Source organism: Canis lupus, chromosome 20 (genome assembly GCF_011100685.1).
Source record: "Canis lupus familiaris isolate Mischka breed German Shepherd chromosome 20, alternate assembly UU_Cfam_GSD_1.0, whole genome shotgun sequence".
NCBI lineage: Eukaryota > Metazoa > Chordata > Mammalia > Carnivora > Canidae > Canis > Canis lupus.
In genome coordinates, this window is record NC_049241.1 from 55,862,801 (window position 1) to 55,887,041 (window position 24,241).

The following is a 24,241-nucleotide window of genomic DNA, read 5'->3' on the forward strand; positions in this document are numbered from 1 at the left end:
CGCACGCGCCGCGGTGAGGGGCGGGGCCTCGCGGCTCCCGGCGCTGGCTCTCGCGAGAGGCCGGCCCGCGATCTCGTCGCTCCCCCTCCCTGCCTTCGGCCTCCCGGGCTCCGGCTGCAGCGTCAGCCTCGGACGGGCCTCCTCGGCTGCGGCGGCGGCTCCTCGGCCTCAGCCCCGGAGCCCCTCGGCGCCCCTCGGCCCGGTCCGCAGCGACGCCTCCGTTCGCCGCCCCGGCGCCCGCCTAGGCCGCAGCCGCAGCCCCGGGCTCGCGTCGGCGCCGCCCGCTCCCGGCCCGCCCCCTATGGGCCCCGGCTAGAGGTGCCGCCGCCGCCGGCCCGCGGAGCCCCGATGCTGGCCCGGAGGAAGCCGGTGCTGCCGGCGCTCACTATCAACCCCGCCATCGCCGAGGGCCCGTCCCCCACCAGCGAGGGCGCCTCCGAGTGAGTGGGCCGGGCTTGGCCGGGGTGAGGAAGGGGAGGGGGTGCCTGAGTAATGAGGTCGGTCGGAGGGGGACACCTGAGAGGAGAAGATGCAGTGAGTGCTGAGGGGGGTGCAGGGGGCTCCTGAGTGGAGGGGATGGGGCGGGGGCCCTGAGTGGAGGGGATGGGGCGGGGGCCCTGAGTGCCGAGGTCAGGGCAGGGGGTCCCTGAGTGGTGAGATCAGGGCAGGGGGTCCCTGAGTGGAGGGGATGGGGTTGGGGCCCTGAGTGCTCAGGGGGTTACAGGGAGTCCCTGAGTGTTGAGGTCAGTGCAGGGGGTCCCTGAGTGGTGAGGGGGGTGCAGGGGGTCCCTGAGTGGAGAGGATGGGGTGGGGGCCCTGAGTGGTGAAGTCATTGCAGGGAGCCCCTGAGTGGAGAGGATGGGGTGGGGGCCCTGAGTGGTGAGGGGGGTGCAGGGAGTCCCTGAGTGGAGGGGATGGGGTGGGGGCTCTGAGTGGTGAGGTGAGTGCAGGGGGTCCCTGAGTGGAGAGGATGGGGTGGGGGCCCTGAGGGCTGAGGTCAGGAGAAGGCGTCCTTGAGTGGTGTGGTCTTGGGGAGAGGGTCCCTGAGTGAAGAAGATGGGGTGTGGGGGTCTCAAGGAGTGAAGTGGAGTTGAGGGAGGGTTCCTGACCAGAGAGGATGGGGGGGAGGAGTCTTAGTGGTGAATCAAGACATGGAGAGGTTCCTGCAGGGAAAAGGTAGGAGGAGGCCCCTGAATAGTGAGGTAGAGGGTGGATGGAGGTCCTTGCTTACCAAAGAATGGGGTGAAGGGGTTCCTGAGAGGAGAGGAATGGAGGGGGAGGGGTCCCTCCAGGAGCGGGCAGTTGAGGGCTCCCCGAAGGGTAAGATGAGCCAGGAGGCCCTGAGGGGAGAAGACTGGTGGAAGTGTGTCTAAGGGGACAGGGCAAGGTGAGGCCCCAGAGTAGTGAGGTCAACTGCAGGATCCTGGTGGGGAGGGGAGAGGGAGCCTCTGGGGCTGGAGCCATGTAGGCACCTAAGCGAACTGGAGGACTTGTGGAAAGGGGCAGAAAGGAGCATCCGGGGTGGGGTCTCAAGATAGCAGAATCATATTGTGGGAGGGGTACGTGCTGGCCAGGTCCAGCGAGAGTGACCCCTTGGCCCCAGAGCCAGTCCCAGTGACCTCCGCACTCCTGTTCCCCACGCTCCAGAGGAGCAGGACTGATCCTGAGGCTTCTGGCTGGGATCTATTTGCTGTGATGCTGAAGAGCATGTATGTTGTGTCTTGGGGGGCTTGGCCCCTGTGTCCTGGGTGAGAGTCTTGATGCCTGTGTGTGACCTGACACCTTTTTCTGTCTCTGAGCATGTGGCTTAATGTGGGGACGTGTTCCTTATATTCAAAGGTCAGCTGCCTATTCTAATCACAGGAGAGCACCTTCTTCATTCTCTCCCCTTTTCTCTTCCATGGCTTCTGATTTCCATTCCTTCTAGAACCCCCGGCAGAGAAAACCAGCCATTAGGATTCTAGGGTGTTGGTTTTTTTTTTTTTTTTTTTTTTTAATAACCACAGCTGAGTTGCTATTAAATTTAAAGTGGATTAATCAGCTGACTGTAGAATGCATCTTAGATATCACAGGGCAGTGTGAAGACGACTTTTGCAGAGTCTGGCCTCAAAAACTGCCTCTTCAACCCTTCAGGACGGAAGCGTGTCATGTACATTCATTCCTTCGCCTTCCTTCTTCCGTCCTCCATCCCTTCCTCATCAGGTCTTTGTTAACCAGGCATTCAGGGAGCACCTAGTAGGCCCACGGTCCTGGCTCAGCGAATTGCTACAGTGAACAGGGCTTTGGAATCAGGAAGGATGCAGGTTTGATTCCAGGCACTGCCACTTCCTTGCTTTGTAGCCCACGGGCAAGTTACTTAACCTCTCTGAGCCTGTTCCCTCCTGCATGGGCTGGGACTACAAGGTACATACCTCCCAGAAGGATCTTGAGAATGAAACAAGGTGGTGTTTGTAAAGCCCTGATATGTGCTCAGGAAGTGGCACCTGGCTCCCTGCCTTCTAGTAGCTTTGCTATACCAGCTCAGATGACTTCCCTCCGCCAGCCACAGGTCATCTTGTATCCAGCCTGTGCCCCTTGCTCAAGCCTCTAAGTTCTAGGCTAGTTATGGTCAAATTTGAGGATCGAAAGGTGTCTGAGAGAGTTCCATTCTTCCAGTTCTCCCCAGCAGGTCTCCCCCAGGTTGGGAGTCGGCCTTGGCTTAAATGCCCTCAGAAATCACTCACAGTCCTTTAGAGATGTTTCTTAGCTGCCCACCCCGTCTGGTCCCGTCACCCACCACCAGCACTCAGAATGTGGCTTGTCCAAATTCAGGGGACCTGTGAGTGCAATATGCGTTTCAGATTCTGTAGCCTTTATATGAAAAAAAAAAAATAGAAGAAAGTGTTTATTAATTTGGTTACGTTGATTTCATGTTGAAATTTATATTTTTGGTGGGTGAAATTGAGTATGTTAAAATTAATTTCACCTGACACATCTTTTATAATGTGTGTAGAAAAAAATTAATTGCACACATGTTTTAAAAAGTTGCACACATGACTTTTATTCTATTTCTTTTGGGCAGCACTGGGTTAGTCCTGTGTGCATTGAGCTAATGTTGCCCACCTGTTACCGGGAGCTGCTTTTGACTCCAGGATTTGGTTCAAAATCAAGGCATTAGTGAAAATAGCTTATTGTCAAAATTCCTTGGAAAAATCCCTCAAATCACCTGGTGAAGTACAGTGTACATGGTTGGTTTTGGGTTTTTTTTTTTGGGGGGGGGGCGGTATTTATTTGCAAGGGAGAATGTGCATGAGGTTGGAGGGTCAGGAGGCTGGAGGGGAGGGAGAAAGAAGCAGAGAGAGGGAGCGAGAACCCCAAGCAGACACTGCACTGAGCATGGAACCCCTACGGGGCCTGGTCTCACAACCCCAAGATCATGACATGAGCTGAAACCAAGAATCAGATGTTCAACTGACTGTGCCACCCCGGCTCTCCTGGTTGGTTTTTTTTTTTTTTTTTTTTTTTTTTTTAATTTTTATTTATTTATGATAGAAAGAGAAGCAGAGACATAGGCAGAGGGAGAAGCTGGCTCCATGCACCGGGAGCCCGACGTGGATTTCGATCCCGGGTCTCCAGGATCACGCCCTGGGCCAAAGGCAGGCGCTAAACCGCTGTGCCACCCAGGGATCCCCTCCTGGTTGGTTTTTTAAATGACCAGCTCCAGGAATGTTTGTGCATATAAATGCATAATGTTTAGAATAGTAGCATAACAGCATGCTGCCTGAGCAGCATGCCCTGGAAACATCTGCACTGTTTACTTCGTGCCCCTCTTCATTTCCCCTCAAGTGCCCATGTGTCATCTGTGTACATTAAAGGCACTCATCCTGCAACTTCTGTCTTCTGCCTGTGGTTTTTGCTCTTGGCTCTGAGACCGCTCAGAACAAGTTGGCTCCTCTGTCCCAGCCTAAGCCTTTCCTCACCTGACCCTTGGCTCTGCCACCCCTGTTCCTGCATCTCCTTCGGTTATGATCAGGAGTGCTTATGTCAGGAACGAGGGCTCCTGGGTCTGCGACTAGGATCACTGAACCAGAGCTGGTCCTGAGGAAAGGGGTGATGTCCTCAGCATAGGACTCAGGTCTGATGCATTCCCATGTCCTTCCAGCCACACATCTGGGGCCCAGCCTGCGGTGGCCTCACCATAAGCTCGGCTGGGCCCGTCATCTTTCCCATAGCCTGCACATTCCTTACTAGCCTTTGCCCTTGGGGTCTTTGCAGAGCAAACTTGGTGGACCTCCAGAAGAAGCTAGCAGAGCTAGAACTTGATGAGCAGCAGAAGAAGCGACTGGAAGCCTTCCTCACCCAGAAGGCCAAGGTCGGGGAACTCAAGGATGACGACTTCGAACGGATCTCAGAGCTGGGAGCCGGGAACGGCGGGGTGGTCACCAAGGTCCAGCACAGACCTTCTGGCCTCATCATGGCGAGAAAGGTGAGAGGTGGTCAGCGAGGGCGTGCACTTCATCCTTGCGCTGCACGGCGGTGTGTGGTGGGGCAGGTCCCCTGGAAATAGGAGAGGGGTTTGAAAGGTGCAGGCCTGTGCTTTCTGATTGGCTCCTGGGCTTGGAGGGCTCAGGCACTCACCCCGTCCTCAGGAAGAGCCGGTGTCTGGCTAGGACACACAGCAGTGCCCGCCCACCTCGAGCAGCTCTTCCCTTCAGTTACTGACTTCTGCCTTTCAGGTCTTAAACTTCCATTCTCAGAAATGTCCAGAGTGTTTCAGACTGGCTCCCCCTTTGGGCTCCCAGCTAAGTGGTCAAGAATCCTCCCTGTGAGATGTAGGGGCAGGGAGGAGGAAGATGTGACCCTTGGGGATAGTGGCCCCTCCCCACATAATCAGGGGACGTTGTGTGACTAGTTATTCAGCTCATACAGGCATGTTCTCTCAGGCATAGAAAGCCACCTCTTTCTGGAAGCCCATCCTCCTGGAGTTCCACTTTGTGTTCTCAGAAACGCGGCCGCCCCATGCCCAGGTGGCGTGCGCTGCCCTGCCTTTCCTGGGAGTGCCGCGCTCGCTCTCCACCAGGACTTAGCGCTGCAGTGCCTTCCCTCCTGGGACCTGGTTGTGTCCCCTTCTGACAGGCAGCTTTTCCTAAATCGGAGGTGCCCCAGAAATCTCTGGTCTGGCGTCACCCCGCAAATAGGGAATAACCAGGCAGGCATGAGATTCAGTGGGGGGGGGGGGGGGGGGGGGGGGGGGGGGGCGGGGGGAGGCTGCAAGCAGAGCACTGGCTCAATTTGGCATCAGGGACCTAGGAGTGTCCCCACCCAGCTGAGCCTTCACCCGGGGGGCGCCAGCGTGCCTTGTGTGACTCCGAGGGCTGCTCCACAGCGATGTGGGAGCCTTTGAGGTCAACTTTGGGAGTTTAAACCCGGGGCCCTAGGCTAGTCCTGCCACCCAGTTGCGATGCAGCCCCGACGTGAGTCTCCAGGTTTTCACACTGTCCTTCAGGTGGGTGAGACTCCGCCGTCGGGCAGCGGGTGGAGGCTGCACGGGACACTGCCGGTTTTACAGCTTTCCCATACTTCCACAAGCCCTCACAATAAAGAGCTAAAAGAGAGTAGGTCCGAGGTACTGGGGAGAAGGACCCCCAGGTTTGTTCTCCGTGGATGCTAAGCACCCTCGTGTGTGCCCTGAGTGGCCACATGCCTGGCACAGTGTGGGTCTGCGTGTGGGACAGACCCATGCCCACGAGCATTTGGTGGACAACACTGACCAAGAAGGCTGGCCGCCTGGCCATCGTGCTGCTCAGGGCTGTGTCTTTGTGATAGCCCAGGGGCCTCGGGCTGGTCCACGGGGGTCAGGGGCTGCCTACCTTCCATCTGGAATGCCAGTTCCCCCACGAGGCCATAGATGTGGACACAGATGGGAAATTAACGTGGCAAAGTGGTTTTTGCGAAACTGGCTTCCTAGTCCCCTGGAGGGATCCTGCATTCCCAGGTGCAGGGTATGGATTCCGTGCTTTCCTAGTGCATAAGCTTATCAGATCTCCAAATACAGCCTGCCTGCAGGCTGGAGGTTGGGGGCTGAGGTGGTCCTTTTCTGGGGGCCGGCACCCTTTGTCGCCAGCATCCTGACAGCCCCTTCCATCAGCAGAGGATTTTCTTAACCCGAATGAGCTGTAGGGAGAGCACGGACGCCAGTTATGTAAGCCCCAAGTGAACCGGTCTCGATTTTTATAATCACACTTGATTGTAAATGTTTCCATGACTTGAGCGTGGCGTTCGGACTCTGCCTGTGTCCTTCTGAGAGCCCAAGCAGCATTACCTGGGCCAAGAGAGATGTATGATGAATTTAGCATGTTTGTTACACATGTGCCTTCCTGGAGAGGAGGGAGTTTGGGCCTCCGGTTTGTGCCGGCCTTGAGCGCCTGCCTCTACGATGGAGGTCGTGTGACCTGTGCAAAGCCGTGTCGTGCTTCTGGCTGCCATCCTTCACGCGATTGCTCTGTGTCAGAGCCAGTGTCACGTTGTGGCTTCAGCTCCATTTTAAACATGAGAAAACAGGCAGGTTGGGTCGGCGTCTGAAGTGGGTTTGAACCCTCTCGTGTCTCTCCTTTGCAGTTTACTCGGACTTGATGGGAGCTGTCAGCATTTCACCTTCAGATTTTATTTCCCTTTTTCTAGTTTGTATTCCCCGCACTCCTCCCACCTGCAATTTTGTAGGAGAAATCCCCTTAAACTGCTAGATGGGCCTTTTTTTTTTAAGATTTTATTTATTTATTCATGAAAGACACAGAGAGAGGGGCAGAGACACAGGCAGGGGGAGAAGCAGGCTCCATGCAGGGAGCCCAATGTGGGACTCGATCCCAGGACTCCAGGATCATACCCTGAGCCGAAGTCAGGCGCCCAACCGCAGAGCCACCCAGGCATCTCCTAGATGGACTTGATGTGGGGTTTGAATGCTTTGTGCCATCCCTTTGTAACCAGCTCCAAGGAGTTTGCGTGACCCCAGGGTGGTGACATGGAGGAAGCTTGGGTTTTGGTGTTCTGGGAGCCTGGCCCTGATGCAGACTTGACCACTCACCAGCCATGTGCCCCCCTAAGAACAGGATTGAGCCTCTTGGGACCTTAACCTGCCCATCAGTGCCGTGGGGACAACTATTCTGTCCCCTCCAGATCTTTCATCAGGGTGAAGCGTGAACACGCATGCTCAGAAACATGCCCCTTGCTTCCCATGCCTGTCTTTTCTTCTCCATGTCCTCTCAAGGAGGCTCCTTGGTGATCTGGAAGGCTCCCTCCACAAGCCCAGAAAGAATGGGCCCGTGAGTCCCCGCGTCTTCTCTACTGCATCTTTCCAGAAAGCCTCAGATTTCTGTGGCCTTACGTCACATGAAAGGCCCCATCTCTGGGCTCCCATGACCTCTGGGTTTCTGTCCAGTTCTGCCCAGCCCACTCCTCTCCACCCCTTCCTCTTCTGCGGAGCCTGGGGGGATTCTCGCTCCCCAGCTCGGCTGTGGCTCCTGTGAAGTTCCTGGTCAAGAGCTGTACTGTTCACGGCAGCTGCCCTGGTCAGCCATGTGCACGGAGCCCTTGAGATGTGGTCAGTCCAGCTGAGGTGTGCTGTTCGTGCAGAGAAACATGATGCCAAATTTCAAAGGCTCAGTATGGGAAAATCTCATGAATATTTTTATACGGATTACATGTTGAAACCGTAATTGTGTAATATATCTCATTGAGCTAAAACACATGAAAAAATCATTTCCCCTGTTTCCTTGTACATTTGTAATGCAGCAACTAGAGGATTTAAAATTAAACACAAGACCTGATTGTATTTCTGTTGGCTGGTGTTGGCCTTCACACCCTACATTGCCATCCATCAGGCTCCACAAGTTCTTCTTCTGAGCTTTTGGGAGCAGACCTTCTGCTTTCCGCATGGACAGCAGCACTTCATCTTTGGACCTAGCATCTCCTGTGTGTGCCTGTTGGGCATCACGTCACAGGTGTGTCCCACCAGAGGAGAGGCCATTGTACCGGCATGGCCATAGGGGTGTGCGGTGCCTGGAGCCCGTGGCCAGAGCTCGCCTTGGCAGGTAGAGGCAGGAGCCTTTGCTAAGGAATCCAAGGAGCCCCAGGCACTGTCGCACTAGACCTACTGCACTTTTTAAGGTGGCCGGGGTCGTGAGCATGAGCCTGGGAGCCCCCCGCCTGAACTTGGTACTCACCCCTTTGTGCCCTCAGTCAGCTATTTGTTTCCCTGTCCAGAACCCCCACCCCCACCACATCTGTCTGGCCGACTCCCACCTGTCCCTCTAGGCACGCAGCCCCTCCTACACCCTTTCCCCATCACAGGGTTCTGATGAAATGTCTGTAGGATCTATGGCGACAGGTTCAGACACCCTGGATCCGACAGGCAGGTGGAAATCACTTTTTTCCTGTTCAGTTGCAATGGTCGGAGCAGCTGAGATTCTAAGTGGCCAGGACATGGAGCCACGGTCTCAACTCTTTCCTGTTGGGTATTGCTCTTGGCACTCTGTCAGCTGTCCTGCATCTCTCCAGTCGTTTGGTTTCTCACTGTTGCTGCAGGTGACCATCCCCTCTGCCAACTTGAACTCCGGTGAAAGGAGAGCTAGGATCCTCCTTGGGTGGCGGCCTGAGGTTCCCTCTGTGTCCTCTCTGGCCTGGAAGGATAAGGGCTCCAGCAGCAGGCCCCTGGCTGAGAGGGCCCGAGGTCATGGGCATCGCTGGTGTGGTGCTTTGTATAGTTGGGTGGGAAGAGAATTCTGTTATCGGAGCTCCCTGGCAGCTAAGTGAAAATGTTTGTTCCATTGAGGTTTGTTTTAAAACAGCTTTGTTGGGAAAAAAAAAAAAAAAAAAAGCTTTGTTGAGATCTGGTGAACATACCCTTTGTGCATACGTATTTTTTTGGCCCTACCTTCCATACCTCCCTTACCCCTTTAAATATATGTAATTCAGTGAGTAGTATATTCACATAGCTGTGCAGCCGTCACTACCATCTATTTTAGAACCTTCCATCTCCCTAAAACGCAACCCCATCCCCATCAGCAGTCACCCCTGGCCCCGCAAGTCCCTTCCCTGCCCGTGGATGAGCCTGTCCTGGACGTGTCACACATGTGGACTCTCGTATCGCGGGCCTCTGTGTCTGGTTCCCTCCCTGAGTGTCCTGTGTTCAGGGTCCATCCTCAGGGCAGCACGTGTGGGCGCCTCACCCGTTCCTGGCAGAGTAGGGTGCCTGTGTATCTGTTCACCTGTGGGTAGACACTTGGTGGTCTCCACACCTTGGCAGTCGTGAGTCCTGCTCCGTGAACACTGGTGTGCAAGTTTGTGTGTAGACATGTCTTTTTTGTTCTCTAGGTAAATGCTTAGGAGGCGATTACTTAGTTTTGGTTGCTGTCTTGAGCACATCAAGGGCAGGGGCCAAAGCCCCCTCCTTCCTGGTGCCCGCAGCAAGCGGCCTGGTTGTGAGCCCCTCCCTTTCCTCTCCCTCGCAGCTGATCCACCTGGAAATCAAGCCGGCCATCCGGAACCAGATCATCCGCGAGCTGCAGGTGCTGCACGAGTGTAACTCCCCGTACATCGTGGGCTTCTACGGGGCCTTCTACAGCGACGGCGAGATCAGCATCTGCATGGAGCATATGGTGAGTGCGCCGTGCCCCGGGCTGGTAGGGGGCTCCCTGCCCATCCCCTCCAAGCCCACGTCCTCAGACGCACAGCACGCTTATTTCCAAGGGGTCCTTCTGGAGACACTCCATGCCCTGCAAGCACACATGCGCCTACATCCCTTGGTCTTCAAAGCACGAGACGTTCCCCTCCTTCCAACCTGGCCTCCCCCAGATAGGTGGTGGAAGCTGTTGCCTGCTGGCACGTGGGGAGCCGGCTTCATTTTCCCCACTGTTTGTGTTCTGGCCATGGCATGTGCCCATAAGGTACTTTATCAAACACTCTCTCGGTGGACACAGGTTGTTTACAGCCTGTTGGGAGTGACAGTGTGAGGAATGTTCTGGGGCGGAGGTGGGCTAGGGTCCCGAGTGTCCTGGGGCAGGAGATGAGCTAGGGTCCCGAAGGCGTAATTGCTGGGCCCGAGGGTATGCGTGGTTAAGACTTTGATGGCTCTGAAGGGAGGGCAGTGATCTGGTCGCTCTGTTGAAGGCAAGACCCAACTTGCGCCCCAGCTCGGGTCCATGGAATCAGAAGCTCCGGGGTGGAACACAGGAGCCGATCTTGTCTCAGACTACCACGGTTGGTTCTGATGAGCCCCCTTGTTAAGAAACTGGTCTTGAACCTCAGAAATGGGTGGGATCCGGTGTAACAAAAGCAGAAGTGGTCAGAGCTGAGCGCCCTGGGAGGAAATGCTGCCGACCCTGTGCTGAGCCTGATTCATCAGGTACGGGGCGGCCTGCCGCCTGGCCATCCAGGCCCCAGGCCCATTGGGGCCCTTGCAAAACCAGGATGCTGTGGCCTTATGCTCGCAGCTTCGGTTATGCCTCGTAGGCGCGGCACTGTCCCCTCTGACAATTTTGTAACAGAGGCAGGAAGTGAATTTGAGCAAGTGCCCGTGAGACATCGTGACAGCCGCGTGGTGTAAGGCCGCGTGGTGTAACGGGGAGCCCCAGAGAAGGTGCTTCCCGCCCTCCCGCTCCGCCCCTACCTGGCCTCCCGCCCCACAGTGCCCTGCCTCAGACCATCCTCTGCTACAGAGGGAGCGGGAGAGGTCAGACCCTGAATCCGCCAACCTGCGGGCAGTTACTGCCACGAGAACCTGGGGCGAGAAAGGACAGGGAGTCACTTTGTGGTCTAAGGCGAGCCGTCTGGGTCCTCTCCCTGTTCTCCCTGATGGCAGGAGGAGTTCGGAGCGGCCCCTTCTCTTGCACGAGAGGAGTAGTGTCACAGCTGGCCGCCTTCTCCTGCTTCTCGTCTCGGGGAGCATGAAGTGAGGTTTTCTGCACGACGCATCTGCACCCCACAGCACGAGGAGTGCCCAGTGGCCCCAGTTGTTGATGGTGCTCATTCTCTACAGATTCCTAGTTGGGGTTTTTGGGTTGCTCTTGTGTCGGGTGTGGGAGGGCCACGGAGCGAGCAGACGGCGCATCATGAAAAGACAGAATCAGGTGAGGTGTGTGCTCCACGCCGCCGCAGAGACGGCTCCCCGTGCGCGGGGCTTGGAGGCCGCTGTTCTAGACTTGGGGATGAGCCTGCTCTTTGGGCAAGGAAGGGCTGAGGACAGCAAAACGATGTTAAGTAATGGGAGGGGGAGGCGGCCCGCACCCCACCATCCTCCATGATATTTTCAGGTCATGTAATCTGCTCCAACGCCACGCCTCATCCCCCGGGCATTCCCGTGTTTGCGGGACACACTTCTACATTGTTCATTCACGTGCCCTGTTGGGGGATGGGGTCAGGTGTCCACTGCACCACTCACCTCCTAACAGCATGACTTGGGACAAGGTTCTCCCTCCCCCAGCCCCAACCCCGTAGAGCTGAGGGTGGTGGTGCCTGCTTCCCGGGGCCAGGATGGGGGTGCAGGGAGCCAATCTTCCGGTGACACCTAGAGCAGTGAGCAGAGGGGAAGGCTTATCTCCACATGGGGTTGGGTGTGAATCGGCTCTCATTTCCGCCTGGGTAGACTCCAGCTCCGCTTGCCAGGGAAGACCCCTAGTTGGCGGTGGGCAGCGCAGATGGAACCTAGGGGGGGTGAATGCACCTGGCCAGTACACGTTGGTGCCTGGGGCTTAGAGACAGCGGGCTGGTGGTTTCCCAAGGGCAAGGGGCTGTCACTGGGGCGACTCCTGGCATGGACCCCGCAGACAGTGGGTAGTGGGTGTCCCAGGGGGCAGCTTACTGACTGTTCAGAAGCACCTCTTGGTGTTTTCTGGAGTCCAGTCCCATCTGAAGCATGTGCTCCCTTGTACAATAGTGAAAAGTCACACGTCCGCCAGTGAGGGAGAGGTAAGAACCCTACCTGGCCACTTGGCAGAGGAAGAAAAATCCCCAAGGAGAAAATATGCATAACGTGAACCCACTTAGATACAATTTTTAAACTCCCGTGTATATTTCCCTGTGCATGTGGATGCCCATGCAAATACATAGAAGGATCTGGAAGTCACACTTCAGGGGAGGCAGAAAGAACTGCTGGGAGAGAGAGAGCACGGGCGTGAGCGGGGGACGGGCAAAGGGAGAGTCTCAAGCAGACTCCATGCTGAGCAGAGCCCAACAAGAGGCTCGATATCAGGACCCCGAGAGCATGACCTGAGCCAAAACTGAGAGTCGGACGCTTAACCACTTGAGCCACCCAGGTGCCCCTAGAGCTGAGTTTTTTATAAAAAGATACTCATATACCACTTACGTCAAAGTGCAATTTCCAGAATATTTAGAGCACATACACAAAATGAAAGTGTGTGACAGTCCGCACAGCGTGAGATTTGGGGTCAGAGGGACCCAGTGGTGCTATCTTCTGCACCACTTCCTGTCAGCGTGACTTGAGCAATTTACACTCTTCCTCATGTGGACCAGGGGGTCTCATCCGGAAATGATCCTACCCCAGGGGACACTGGGCCATGTCTGGGGACATCTGTGGTTGGCAGGAGTGGTGCAGGGGGCAGAGCAGCCATAGAGAGAACAGAACTGTCCGCCCACCGGGCGTTTCAGCTAACTGGCGAGGTTCCCACGCGGGGCCTGGCCTGCCCTGGCCTCTCTGGGGACGTTCTCCCCCGACGTCCTGGTTTATAAACCTACCACAGCTCCATGAAGGTTCAGAACGAGAGGAGCTGTGTTGGGAGGCAGGGTTATAGTCTTCAAAGAATTTGTTTGTATTCTTTAAAGGTTGCTTGACATTTTGAGCAAAAAACAGGAAGGGTAGAAGGAACTCCCCCTGGTCCTGCAGGCAGAACTGGGCTGAGCCAGGATACCTGGTCCCATGGGTTTCTCCCGGGCACAGTCACCCTCTCTGTGGGTCTTGCACTCTTAGTCTGGAAGTAGTTGAGAGAGTCATGTGCAGGTTGTAGAAGCTTCAAAGAGTGTTGGGTTTTCTAGAACTCCCACCCATGGCCGTTTTAACTGAGCAAGGCTGGGAGACGGGAGTCCCAGCATCCGGGGGCCTTCAGGCTTCCCCACCCCCTCCTGTGGCAGCCTGGAGCAGCCTGGTAGAGAAAGCACCTTCTCTGCAGCTGCCCAGCCGTGAGTTCAGATGTTGGCCCATGGTTGGAACTCCGCGGGTCCACCTAGCGTCTTGGAGGACCCAGCAGGGACCCCTGCCTGGGTTTGATCTCCAAGTTGACTGAAAGGTGCCCCGTAGACTTGAGGCAAGCCTGGCGTGGGGAGCTGCCGGGGAGGACATGTGTCCTGTCCTTTGCAGGACGTGCCTGTGCACAGCGACAAGCACAGGGCAAGACCTAAGGGACGGGGGCAGGGGAGCAGGGAGTGGGCAGCGGCAGCTCCAGGCCTCACCTCCGGGCTCTCCGTCTCTGTTCCACCGGGGCTGCCACAGGCTGGCAGGAGTAGAACCCAGGCCCCAGGAGCCTGCGGTCGAGCTCTGGCACCTCCGCGGTTGCTCTGGTTGCAAGCCTGGTGACGCTGCTCCGCCTGCTGCTGCCATGGCAACCTGGGGAAGGGGCAGCTGAGTCACGGCGGGGGTTCCCGGAAGGCAGGGCTGCCTGGGGAGCGCGCTGGCACCCTGGTTGCTTCTTACTGGATGGGCCCTCCCGAGGTCCTGGAGGTGGCAGGGGCTGAAGGAGGCCCCACTCTGAGCCAGCGGGGGGCATTTGGCTGTGGTCTGGCCTCTATTTCCTGTGGAGGAAATTGAGCTCCAGCTCACCGGGAACTGGGGAAATGCTTCGCTCTCATACCTGCTGTTCTGCGTCCCTCTGGGAATCCTTCTCTGCACTGTGGGCCCTGCCTGGCCGACTGCTCAGCACGGCTTGCCTTTTCTCTTCTGTGCTGACCCTAGGATGGCGGCTCTCTGGACCAGGTGTTGAAGGAAGCCAAGAGAATCCCTGAGGAGATCCTGGGGAAGGTCAGCATTGCGGTAAGTGTGCGGGCTCTGGCTCCCCCGCGGGCCACTGCCACACTGGGCTGTGTGCACAGTCCTGGGCCCGCGCTCTGTGTGGGTTTATCCTTAACCTGCCCCCTTACACCTTACATGTGGCCAGAGTTGGACAAACCGCTGGAACCAGGTGGTGTGGCCCATGCCCGTCTCTGCAACTGCGGGGCTGGCAAGGGGCATCTCTGTAAAATGCACATGATACTTCCCTGCCCCTATAGGGTCCCAGCCACATGGTATCCCACAGTGCTGTCATCACTTACGGGGCCTCACCGTAAACCCAGCATGGAAGCATTAGACAGACAGTGCCCGTTGGGCTTGTGTGACCCTCAGGGCAGGGCAGCTAGGTTGTACACCCCCAGCCCTCCTGCTGGACCCTGGGCCGGAGCCTGGGCCTGGCGCTGGCCCAGTCCCTGCTGAGTGTCCGCCTGGCAGGTGGGCAGTAGGTGAGGGTGGGTGAGCCAGGCATCTGCCCGCAGGCCTGGGACGCTATGCTCACCTCACCTGCTCCGTCCCTCAACATGGGGGCTCCCTGAACTCGTGCCAGACAAGCAGCCTCTCAGGTCTGCCTGGGGCGCTGCCCTGCTGACCCATCCCTGGGGCTCCCCCGCAGGTTCTCCGGGGTTTGGCGTATCTCCGGGAGAAGCACCAGATCATGCACCGAGGTGAGCTGGGTAGGGGCACCTAGGGGTCGAGTGGGGCTGGCAGGCAGGCAGGCCGGGCCCCCCTCACCTGCAGCTGCCTCTGCCCTCAGACGTGAAACCATCCAACATCCTCGTCAACTCCCGAGGGGAGATTAAGCTGTGTGATTTTGGGGTGAGCGGCCAGCTCATCGACTCCATGGCCAACTCCTTCGTGGGAACTCGGTCCTACATGTCTGTGAGTCCGTCTGTACCCTACCCTGTCCTGTCAGCACTTCCGTTTTCCAGAAGATTTTGCAAAGCTTGAGGTTCTCCCAAATACACCGTGTTTCTGCAGGGTTTCTCCTTTCCGTCCAAATTCTAGCAGCGGTTGTCTCCTTGATCAGGGTTTTTGCTGGAAATGCCTGGTTGCTTTCTGCCAGCAGTAAGAGATGGGTCCAGGAGAGCGGTCAGTTAGTTTCTGAGCCAAGAGACTACCCCTCAGGTATCTCAGGAAACGTCTGAGTGATCCCAGGAGCGGACTCTGAGAAGTTAGTTTTTTTGACTGTTATGGAAAAGGAGGCATCCCGCTGTCTTTCCTGGGTTGGTCATCCTTTTCCAAAAGTGCAAAAGATTTGGGTGTTGAGCGCTGTTGTCAGTGCTGGCTGGGAGCTTCGCTGCCCCACAGCAGGTGTAGGGAGAAGATGGAGTTGCTTTCTTTCCGTTGCTGGGTCTCTAGAGGGCGGCACGGACCAGGATGGGGCTGCAGAGGGAACAGTGTCGGTGACAGGATGGCCAGAGACCCCGTGAGGGCTCCTGATGGAAGCCCCAGGTCCCAGCCACCATCCGGGCATTTCTTTGCTCTTTCTCGCCGACAGCCAGAGCGGTTGCAGGGCACTCATTACTCAGTGCAGTCGGACATCTGGAGCATGGGCCTGTCCCTGGTGGAGCTGTCCATTGGAAGGTACCCCATCCCGCCACCAGATGCCAAGGAGCTAGAGGCCATCTTCGGCCGGCCCATGGTTGACGGGATAGAAGGAGAGCCTCACAGCATCTCACCACGGCCGAGACCCCCTGGACGCCCCATCAGCGGTATGGCCTGAATCTGGAACTTAGCATTTGGACAAGCAGTGATGCCCACATGGGGAATGCAGTGCCCGAGGGTGGCAGCTGCCTCCCCTCTGGCCCCTCTCAGCACCACCTGTCCCCCTGGGTCACGCTGGCTGTGGTCAGCAGTCCGCAGATGGTCCCGAGGCTTCTGGGGACACTTCCCCAAACCGGTGCCGTTCAAGGCAGCTGCGTGTGTCGTGGCCAGCTGGGGTGGGGGGGTGGGGGCGGTTCTGGAGAGAACTCCTCAGCCGAGCCACTGGTTGGGTGGGTTTTCCAACATTTTATCACAGAAATGTTCAAACGTGGACAATGGCCTGTAAGGATCGCCCAGCGAGCCACCCGTATGCCCACCGCCTGGACCCTGCAGCTAACGCTCTGCTGTTTGAGCGGGCCTTTCAGAAACTGAAACTAACTTGTCTCAATTTCCTTGGGTGGCCTGTCCCGACACACCGTGTGAGAGGGGACGAAGGCTGGGGGGCCCCGGGGTCACCTGGGCTCCCAGAGGACTCTCCATGCCTGCAGTGGTCCCCTGGGAGGTGGGGGGCTCCCCAGGGGACCCCTGAACCAGAGGGGTTCAGGCTGAGCCTCTGACCATCTTGGAGGTGGGGGCGGGGAAGGGTTATGGCGGGGGCAGCATAACTAGGAAGCGGCGCTGAGGATTCTGATTTCTTTAAGTCAAGTGACAGGAAGGGAGTTGAGTCTGAAGGAATGTGCAGCGGAGTGCGGTCGGGCTGCGCTTGTCTGATACCAGCTTTATTGAGACCGACTTCGTGCTCCCCGGGACTCGCTTGTTGAAGGCGTACAATTCAGTGGAATTGTGTATCTTCACAAGGTTGTGCCAGCATAACTGCTGTCTAGTTCCCGAATGTTCTCATCACCCCAAAAGGAAGCCCCATCCCTGTTAGTCGTCACTCCCCCTCCTCCCTGGCCCCCATGAACCCCCTTCCCATCCGTGGAGGAGCCTGTCCTGGACGTGTCACACACGTGGACTCCCACCCCGTGGGGCCTGCTGTGTCTGGTTCCCTCCCTGAGTGTCATGAGCTCGGGGTCCGTCCCCCGGGCGGCGTGGGTGCCTCGCCTTTGTCCGTGGCCGTGTAGTCCCGTGTGTGGTGGACTGTGTTGTGTTATGTGTCTTCACCGCTGATGGACACAGGCCATCAAATAGTTGCATTTACGGTATTTTCAAGTCTAGCTCCTCTTTCCCTGGTGCCAGACCCACATCGCTGGGGTGTCTTGATTTTCTCTGAGGGGAGAACCCCACCCCCACCCCCATCCGTGTCCTCGGGCCCTGGCTCCGTCCCTCCCAGCACCAACTCCCAGATGGCATCACGGGTGTTCAGCTGCGGCCCCATCCCAGCAGGGAGGAGTGGCGGGCCATGCCAGGCCACCTTTGCCTGCCAGCACCTCCCCCAGCCCCGGCCTGCATGCCCATTTCAGGACAGGGGACAGAAGGCGAAAGTCCAGCTGCCAAACCTGGTCCTGGCCAGCTGGGTCAAAGACAGGGGTCAACTCCCCTAGCCGGTCGTCCATTCTGGGCAGCATTTGGGGCCTGATGCTGCTTCACCGGCAGCTCCCTGCAAGGTCACGCTGCCGTCCTTGCTCTTGGTCAGCACCACCCCCCACACCCTGCCTGTGCGCCAGAAACCAGGGGTTGTGACTTTGGCACAGCCTGGAAGCAGCACCGTGCCAAATGTGTGACTTCTCAAAAAATGCTCCTGTTCATTTTGGTGTTTTGTTTTGTTTTGTTTAATTCACCGGAGGCTCAGAAAGAATCTGGTTTCCCAAGAAAGCAAGTTCCATAGCAAGGAGCCCGGCCAGGGCACCTCCCCTGGTTTGGGCCCGCGCGGGGGGAAGGGTACTCGGCCGACGCCCGCCTCACCCCTGTTTTTGTCTCTGCCCTGGCAGGTCATGGGACGGACAGCCGGCCAGCTATGGCCATCTTTGAGCTGCTGGACTATATTGTGAACGAGGTGCGTACCCGAAGCCCCTCTGGCACGTCTTCACACGGGCGGATTAAGCTCTTCAACTTGAAATTCCTTACCCGAAGGAAGGGAATTCCACATGGACTGGGTTCTCTTGGGAAGGGGTGGAGGGCGGGACAGGGACCTCTATCAGGTGTCGAAGTGCGTGGCCTTCCGCCCTACTGCCTAGGTCCCCCACTCTCCAGGAGGAGTTTATGCCCCCATATAGCATGTGTGTGTGTGTCGGAGTGTGTAAAGACAAACGTGATGTTCCTGCCATACCCCCTCCAAAGGCTGTGGCCCCGGAGCCAGCCCGCCAGCCCTCCACAGAGCTGTCACCTGGTAGCTCTCTGAGCTTCTTGGAGCCCATGTGGTCCCGAGTGATCCGCTGCCTCAGGGAAAGTTCAGGGAAGGAGGCACGGAGGGCCCGGCCCACCAGATCGTCCTCCCCTCCGTGTGAGCAGCTAGTGGGACTTGTACAGACGAGTAAGCTGCAGCTGAAGGATGGGAGCGGCCTCCTCAGGCGGCAGCTGGAAAGAAGCAGAGCGGGCCCTGACCCCACAGCCTGCCTCTCACAGGTTCTGTGGGCTGAAGAGTGCCTGCGGTGGCCCTTTGGAATCAGGGCAGAGAAATGGGGCGGCCGGGCTGCCCGTGGCACTGGCTTGGTGCGGGGCTCAGTGTTGAGGTGAGCGGCTCAGAGCAGGGCTGGTGATGACAGAACAGGACGGGCTGGCTCTGGTGACACAGCGTGCCCTGCACCTGGCAGCCACACCTAGGCCCGGCAAGCACGTCCTCCCGGGGAGCCTGCCGGCACCTCCCACCCCCAAATGGGAGGAAGGCTCTGGGTTTCACCGGGCAGTCTGCCCGCTGCCTCCCCTGACAAGGGCCTGACCCTGCACACAGCTGTCCCCACCCTGGCACATGTGTACTGGGCCAGGCTGCTCGCGCTTCTGGAGCTAGCTGCCCCACCCCCACCCCACCCCCCAGTGCTCCAGAACCCCAGCTGGAGACAGTGGCCCAGAGTGTGACACATCCCTAAAGTGAGGCTGGGCCCTGTTCTCCTTCCTCCTGGAACCAGCTATGATCCCGAAACCCCCAGAGCTTTCCATAGAACCCCGAAGACCCTAGCCAAGTTGGCAAGGCAGGTGACAGGGCCTGCAGCAAAGCTGCCAGAAGGTGGGGGGTGGGGGGTGCCCCCTCTAGCCAGGTGAAGGGACTGGGGCCAGGAAAGTTGCCTTCTGAGGGCCCCCAAAAAGTGCTGTGCTGTCCTCATGGGTTCAGGGCCAGGAAGCACCTTCTCCCTGTGATTCTCCAACCGCCCTTGAGCATCTGACCCCCACCCCTTTGCTGTCTCCCACAGCCGCCTCCCAAGCTGCCCAATGGTGTCTTCACCCAGGACTTCCAGGAGTTTGTAAATAAATGGTAAGGTGCCACCACCTCCAACACGGTCTCGGGGCGGGCCGGGGCAGGGTGCCAGGCCATCGGAGGCCCCGCCTGCCTCCTGGGATAGTTGCCCACACCCCGGCTGCCGACCCAGAGGCAAACTTCCTTCTTGGTCCCGGGCTGGATCGACGGTGGGACTGCCGGTGGGTAGAGGCAACTGGGGGACACCTGGAGCTCACCTGAGAACCTGGGTAGTCGTGATGTCCAGCTGCTGTCCCCCATCTTGTCCTCAAAGCCCAGAACAAACCAGGATTTCAGATCTTTGGAAATGCCATTCCCGCCTTGCCTTCCACCAGCAGCCATCCCGGTTTCCTAATCCCTCAGCCCTGTAACCCACCAGTGTCCAAACAAGCTTTTCATGTCGGGTTCTGGCAAGTGGCCAGCTGTTCTTGATGCATCAGCATGGGCCCGGGGCGAGCAGGCCCAGGACCAGGAAGGCCGCCCCCCTCACCGTGGCTGTGGCAGGACGGCTGGAGTCGGCCAGCCTGGCTGCTGCCTGGGGACTGCATCACGCAGCAGCAAACCTGCTCCTGGCGGTGAAGGCACCACCGGCCCTTTGCACAACCGCTGGCCAGCATGCTGCCGCAGAAACCCAATCATCTGTGTAAATGTTTTTCTACCCGTTGCGTTTTTGTTTGCATCTGAACGGCCACTGTTTGTCCTCAGGCCAGTTTAAGCAACTGTCTTTAGGGGCAGTTCTGCTTTTTTATGAGGGGAAAAGTTCTATTTTGACACACTCCCAAGTTGGGGGGATTTATTAGCAGTATGGCTGTGGTTGGCTCTAGGCCTCAGACTGAGCAGCGGCCAGGGTGTCTCCACAGCCTTTGCCCTTCCCTCTTGTCCTGGTTGCCGACCCTTGCCCTTCCCTCCCCAGGAGTCTCAGTCTTACACCAAAGGAGTAACAGAGCAGATTCTGTTCCCTGCTGCGTCCAGATCCAGATAGGCCAGGCACGGGGACTGGGCTGGCCTATTACGGCTCAAAATGCAAGTTCCTGTGGCCGCTGACTAACTGCCCTGCCTTGTCTCCCTCGTTCTCTGTCTTCCTCTCCAGCCTAATAAAGAACCCAGCAGAGCGAGCAGATCTGAAGATGCTCATGGTAAGTGATCCTGGGGGGCACTGGCTCACCTCGGGGGGAGGGCAGACCGCAGCCAGCCTTCGAGCGGGCTCAGCCTCCTGGAGCGCGTGTCGAGCTGGAGAGCCCCGGTGGTGTCCTGACTCCATTAGTGGGGTGGTCTAGAGCAGTCAGGGCACCGTTGGTACGGAACAGCCCTGGCCGTGCCTGCGGCCAGGGTTGTTATTGGGAGTGGTGGCACCCTAAGACCTCTGTGCCGCTCCTGCCTCGAGCACGGGGGCCCCGCAGGTCAGGGAGACCCAGGGCCCACCAGCCTGCCTGTGAGTCCACGCTGTCTGATGCCCTTGAGAGCAAGGTGGGCGTCGGAGCTGCCGTTCCCCAGCAGGTGGGGGCGGGCTGCAAGCCTGTTGACGTGTGGCCTCAGTGGGCCAGGCACGTTCAGCGCCCTCCACTGCCAGCTCTCCTCACCCACACCCCTGCTGCGCCCGGGGCAGCCCGCCCTTCACATGCCTCCCCACACGAGACCGTGCCCGTGACAGTCACAGGTGCCGGGCGTCCGAGCATCAGAACAAGAGCCCCTATTCACTGTCGGGATGCGGTCTTTCCAGGAGGGAGCCTCCAGCTCGGGGCCTCTGCAAAAGACAGTCCTCCCCCAGGGACACGTGCCGGGCTCCTCGCCGCTGGCGTGTCTCCAGCCTGAGGTCACGGCGTCAGTGCCTCCCTTAGTTTCGGGGATAGCCAGCATCTCCTGGTTGCGGGCGCCACCAAGAACACCGTGTGGGAAGGGTTGGTGTGTCCTGGTTCTTCAAGAGTCTTGTCAGCTGTAGGGAGTTTCCAGTCTGTGTGTTAGAGCCACACGTGACGTCACAGGTGCACGTTCATTGTGTGATATACAAATCTGTGACCTAGAGAAGGTCCTTGATGCTGAGGGCCCCGTGGAGCCCCCGAGTCTCTGCCCCACCTAAACCGACGTTGTAAGTGGCCCCGCTGCGGCCCCAGGCCATGGAGTCCTGCCCCCCCCCCCCCCCCCCCCCCCCCCCGTCTGGTCGTCCCCAAGCCTGGGAGTCTCATGGGGGACGAGACCTCCTCCCGTGGACCCAAGCCCCCGTCCCGCCCATCCCCTGCACACCCTGGGGGGACAGCATTGCTCACTCCCCCAGCCTCAGGCCAGGAACCTCTGGCGCACTGCTGTCCCCACGGGAACTCTGTCGGTGACTTAAAACGAAACAGAACGTAGGCTCCTGTTCTTCAGCCACAGGAGCCATATGTCACGGGCTTGGGAGCCTCACGTGGCCAGTGGCTGCCGCAGCAGACAGAGCAGCAGGAGCTTACTGGCATCACGGAGGCTTCTGTTCAGATCGGATGCTCTTGCTGGGGCGACCCCAGGGGCCCCAGGCAGGGGCGGTGCATGTTTGGAGACATTTGTGGGCTTCACGATGGGGGCACTCTTGGCATCCTGGGGATGGGGCCGGGGATGCTGCTCAACCCCCAGACAGTGACCTGGGCCCGACGAGCGCAGGGTAGCCTCTGGCTCTGGCTTCCTGTGCGCCACGCGCCCGCCGGCCATCCTCCTTGCTGCAGGCGCTGCCGGCCGGTCGTTGACGCACCTGTCCTCTCCTTGCAGAGCCACACGTTCATCAAGCGGTCCGAGGTGGAAGAGGTGGATTTTGCCGGCTGGTTGTGTAAAACGCTGCGGCTGAATCAGCCCAGCACGCCCACGCGCACCGCCGTGTGACGGGGTCCTGCGGGTGACCTGTCCGCCATCCCACCTGCGCCCCGCCCCTCCCGCCCAGGACAGGCCAGCGCCTCCTCTCCCCACCCCAGCCTCTCCCTCTGCCTTCCGCGGAGCTGCCCGCATACCCCGCAGTGGACACTGAGCCCCGCTCCCGCCTGTCCCAGCTGGTGTGGCCTCCGGTCCCCAGGGCGGGTGACGCTGCTCGCGGGGTCTTCTCAGACCTGCTTACTTAGGTTTCAAACAAAACAGGGAAAGAAAAAGCAAACTGTGCCCGTTGTACTTGGCGTTCCCTTTGTTCTGGGGGTCGGCCTCTGGTGCAGCCGCGAGGGGTTAGAGGGGCAGTAGGGGACACCGCAGTCTCCAGGGGAGGCAGCCTCAGAGGGAGCCTCGCGCTCCTGCATGTCATCCCCCTCGTCCGACATCTGCCCGTGGAGGTGGTCGTGGGGTCCACTTCTCCCCCTTCCCCTACCTCTTGTCACGCCGCTGACCCACCTGCCCCCAGGAGGGACCCGCTCAGCCCCTCCCGGGCTTCAGGGAACAGACTCTTCTGACTCTTGACGGCAGCGGCCGAGCCGACGGTGGCAGAAGGAAGTGGCGGGCTTCCCAGCTGTCGGTGTGGCTGAGGAGCCTCGCAGATCCAGCAGAGGAGGCCTGCGCTGTCCCCGCGCCCGCAGGCCACACATGTGGGCAGGTGGCTCCCTGTGTCGCCTCTGCTCGCCCAGGGGATCGGAAGTGACTGCCCAGGCCACGTCCCTCAGGCCCTCGCAGGCCCGCCGCGCCTGCTGGGAGAGGGGAGGGGTCCTGTGTCCGGGAGGCACATGCACACGGCTCCAGCCCCGGGCCCGGCCGCCCCGCCCGGAGGGAGAGCAGGGCCGCTTCTGAGGCTTCCCCTCGCTCCCCTCCAAGCTCTGAAGACGGCGAGGCTGGGGGCCGCCCCCCCAGGCACTGTGACGGCTCTCGGGTCCCAGCTGCTCTGCGGGGCGGCCTTTCCAGGCTCCTGTGCTTTTTCCTGTGGACACCAAAGAGGAGACGAGTTGCTGGCTCCTTCCACCGGCTTCCCAGGTTTCCGCCACTTCCATCCCCAAAGTCTCACCTGGTTGAGGGGAGAATAAAGAAGATACCCCGAAGTCCGCCGGTGTTGCTCTGTGGGGCCTGGGAAAGAGGGTGTCGGTGTCTGGGTGGCAGGGGCCAGCGCTGGTCACCACGATGGGCCGCGTCCCTGGGCCCATCCGCACCCGCCCGGCCTCAGCCACCAAGGCCCCCGAAACAGGGCTGGGTCCTGAGGGCTTGCGGAGGATCTGGAATCCTCAGGGTAAGGCCTACGGGGTGGATGAGGGGCACCTCCAGGTTGACCCCAGAAAGGTGGTGCCGCCCGGAGACCTTCACTCGGTGGTGCCGTGCGGCAGGACCTTCTTGTCCCTTCTGCCCTAGACCAGGCTCCTGGGAAGCCAGGAGCTCGCCAGAGCCGGGGGTACCTAGGCCAGTACCCCTGGGTGAGTCCCCACCACCCCGCAATCCCCTGCACACACCCTGCAGGCCGCCGGCCAGCCAGACCCCGGGACGGGGCCCCTGTTGCGGGGGAGACGGCTCCTCGTGGGTTGCGCAGGAGCTGTTTTGGGGTCTCCTCATCTCCTGACGGGGTCGGTGGAAGGTGGCCCCTAGGAAACAGGGAGTGTTTTGTGCAGCTGTGTTGGGGTTTCCTGGCTCTTGAAGGATCCCGACAGCGCTTAGGACGGGAGCCGGAATGAAGACCCCGCCTCCGTGTCCAGGGGCCCCTGAGGACACAACCCCTGGGACCCCTAACACCCCGTCTTTCTGACCTCTGTGTCCAAAAATGGGGAGACGCATCAGAGCTTCAGAAGCTTGTGCGCTGGGTGTGCTCACTTGTTTGTTGTCTCCGCCTTTTTATTCCTGCGTTTGCTTTGGAGGAAGATCCGTGGGCCTTGTCCCCGCGCGCTGCCTTCGTCCTCGGGAGGGCACCTCAGGCCAGCATGGAGCCGTGCCTGCGTCCCCGCCTGGCTCTCCGCGGAGTCCTGAGCGGCCCCCCCCGGGGAAGCCCCCCGGCTCTGTTCACCCCAGCCTGGGCTCCCTCCTCCGCGCAGGGAGAGGTGGGTCAGGGCGAGGGCCCCCAGCCCGGGTCACTGCCCAGCCCCCGCATGTCCTTGCAGCGCCGGGCTAACCTCCTGCACCCGCGTTCACGACGGGCTGAGGCAGGTGGACGTAACCTGATGGTGGTGCAGTCGCCCCAGTAGAGGCAGTCTTACCATTTT

General features: G+C 59.0%; 1 protein-coding gene across 1 annotated transcript; it reads left to right on the top strand.

The window, feature by feature from the left end:
* Positions 1 to 130: 130 nt before the first annotated feature.
* MAP2K2 (mitogen-activated protein kinase kinase 2) lies at positions 131 to 22,222 on the top strand. Its single transcript, NM_001048136.2, is given in 11 exon segments — positions 131 to 440; positions 4,255 to 4,465; positions 9,486 to 9,632; positions 13,937 to 14,014; positions 14,643 to 14,694; positions 14,784 to 14,908; positions 15,528 to 15,741; positions 17,665 to 17,729; positions 19,081 to 19,142; positions 20,215 to 20,260; positions 21,861 to 22,222. Coding segments are annotated over 11 exon segments (1,203 nt in total). The 5' UTR covers positions 131 to 348; the 3' UTR covers positions 21,972 to 22,222.
* Positions 22,223 to 24,241: the final 2,019 nt, after the last annotated feature.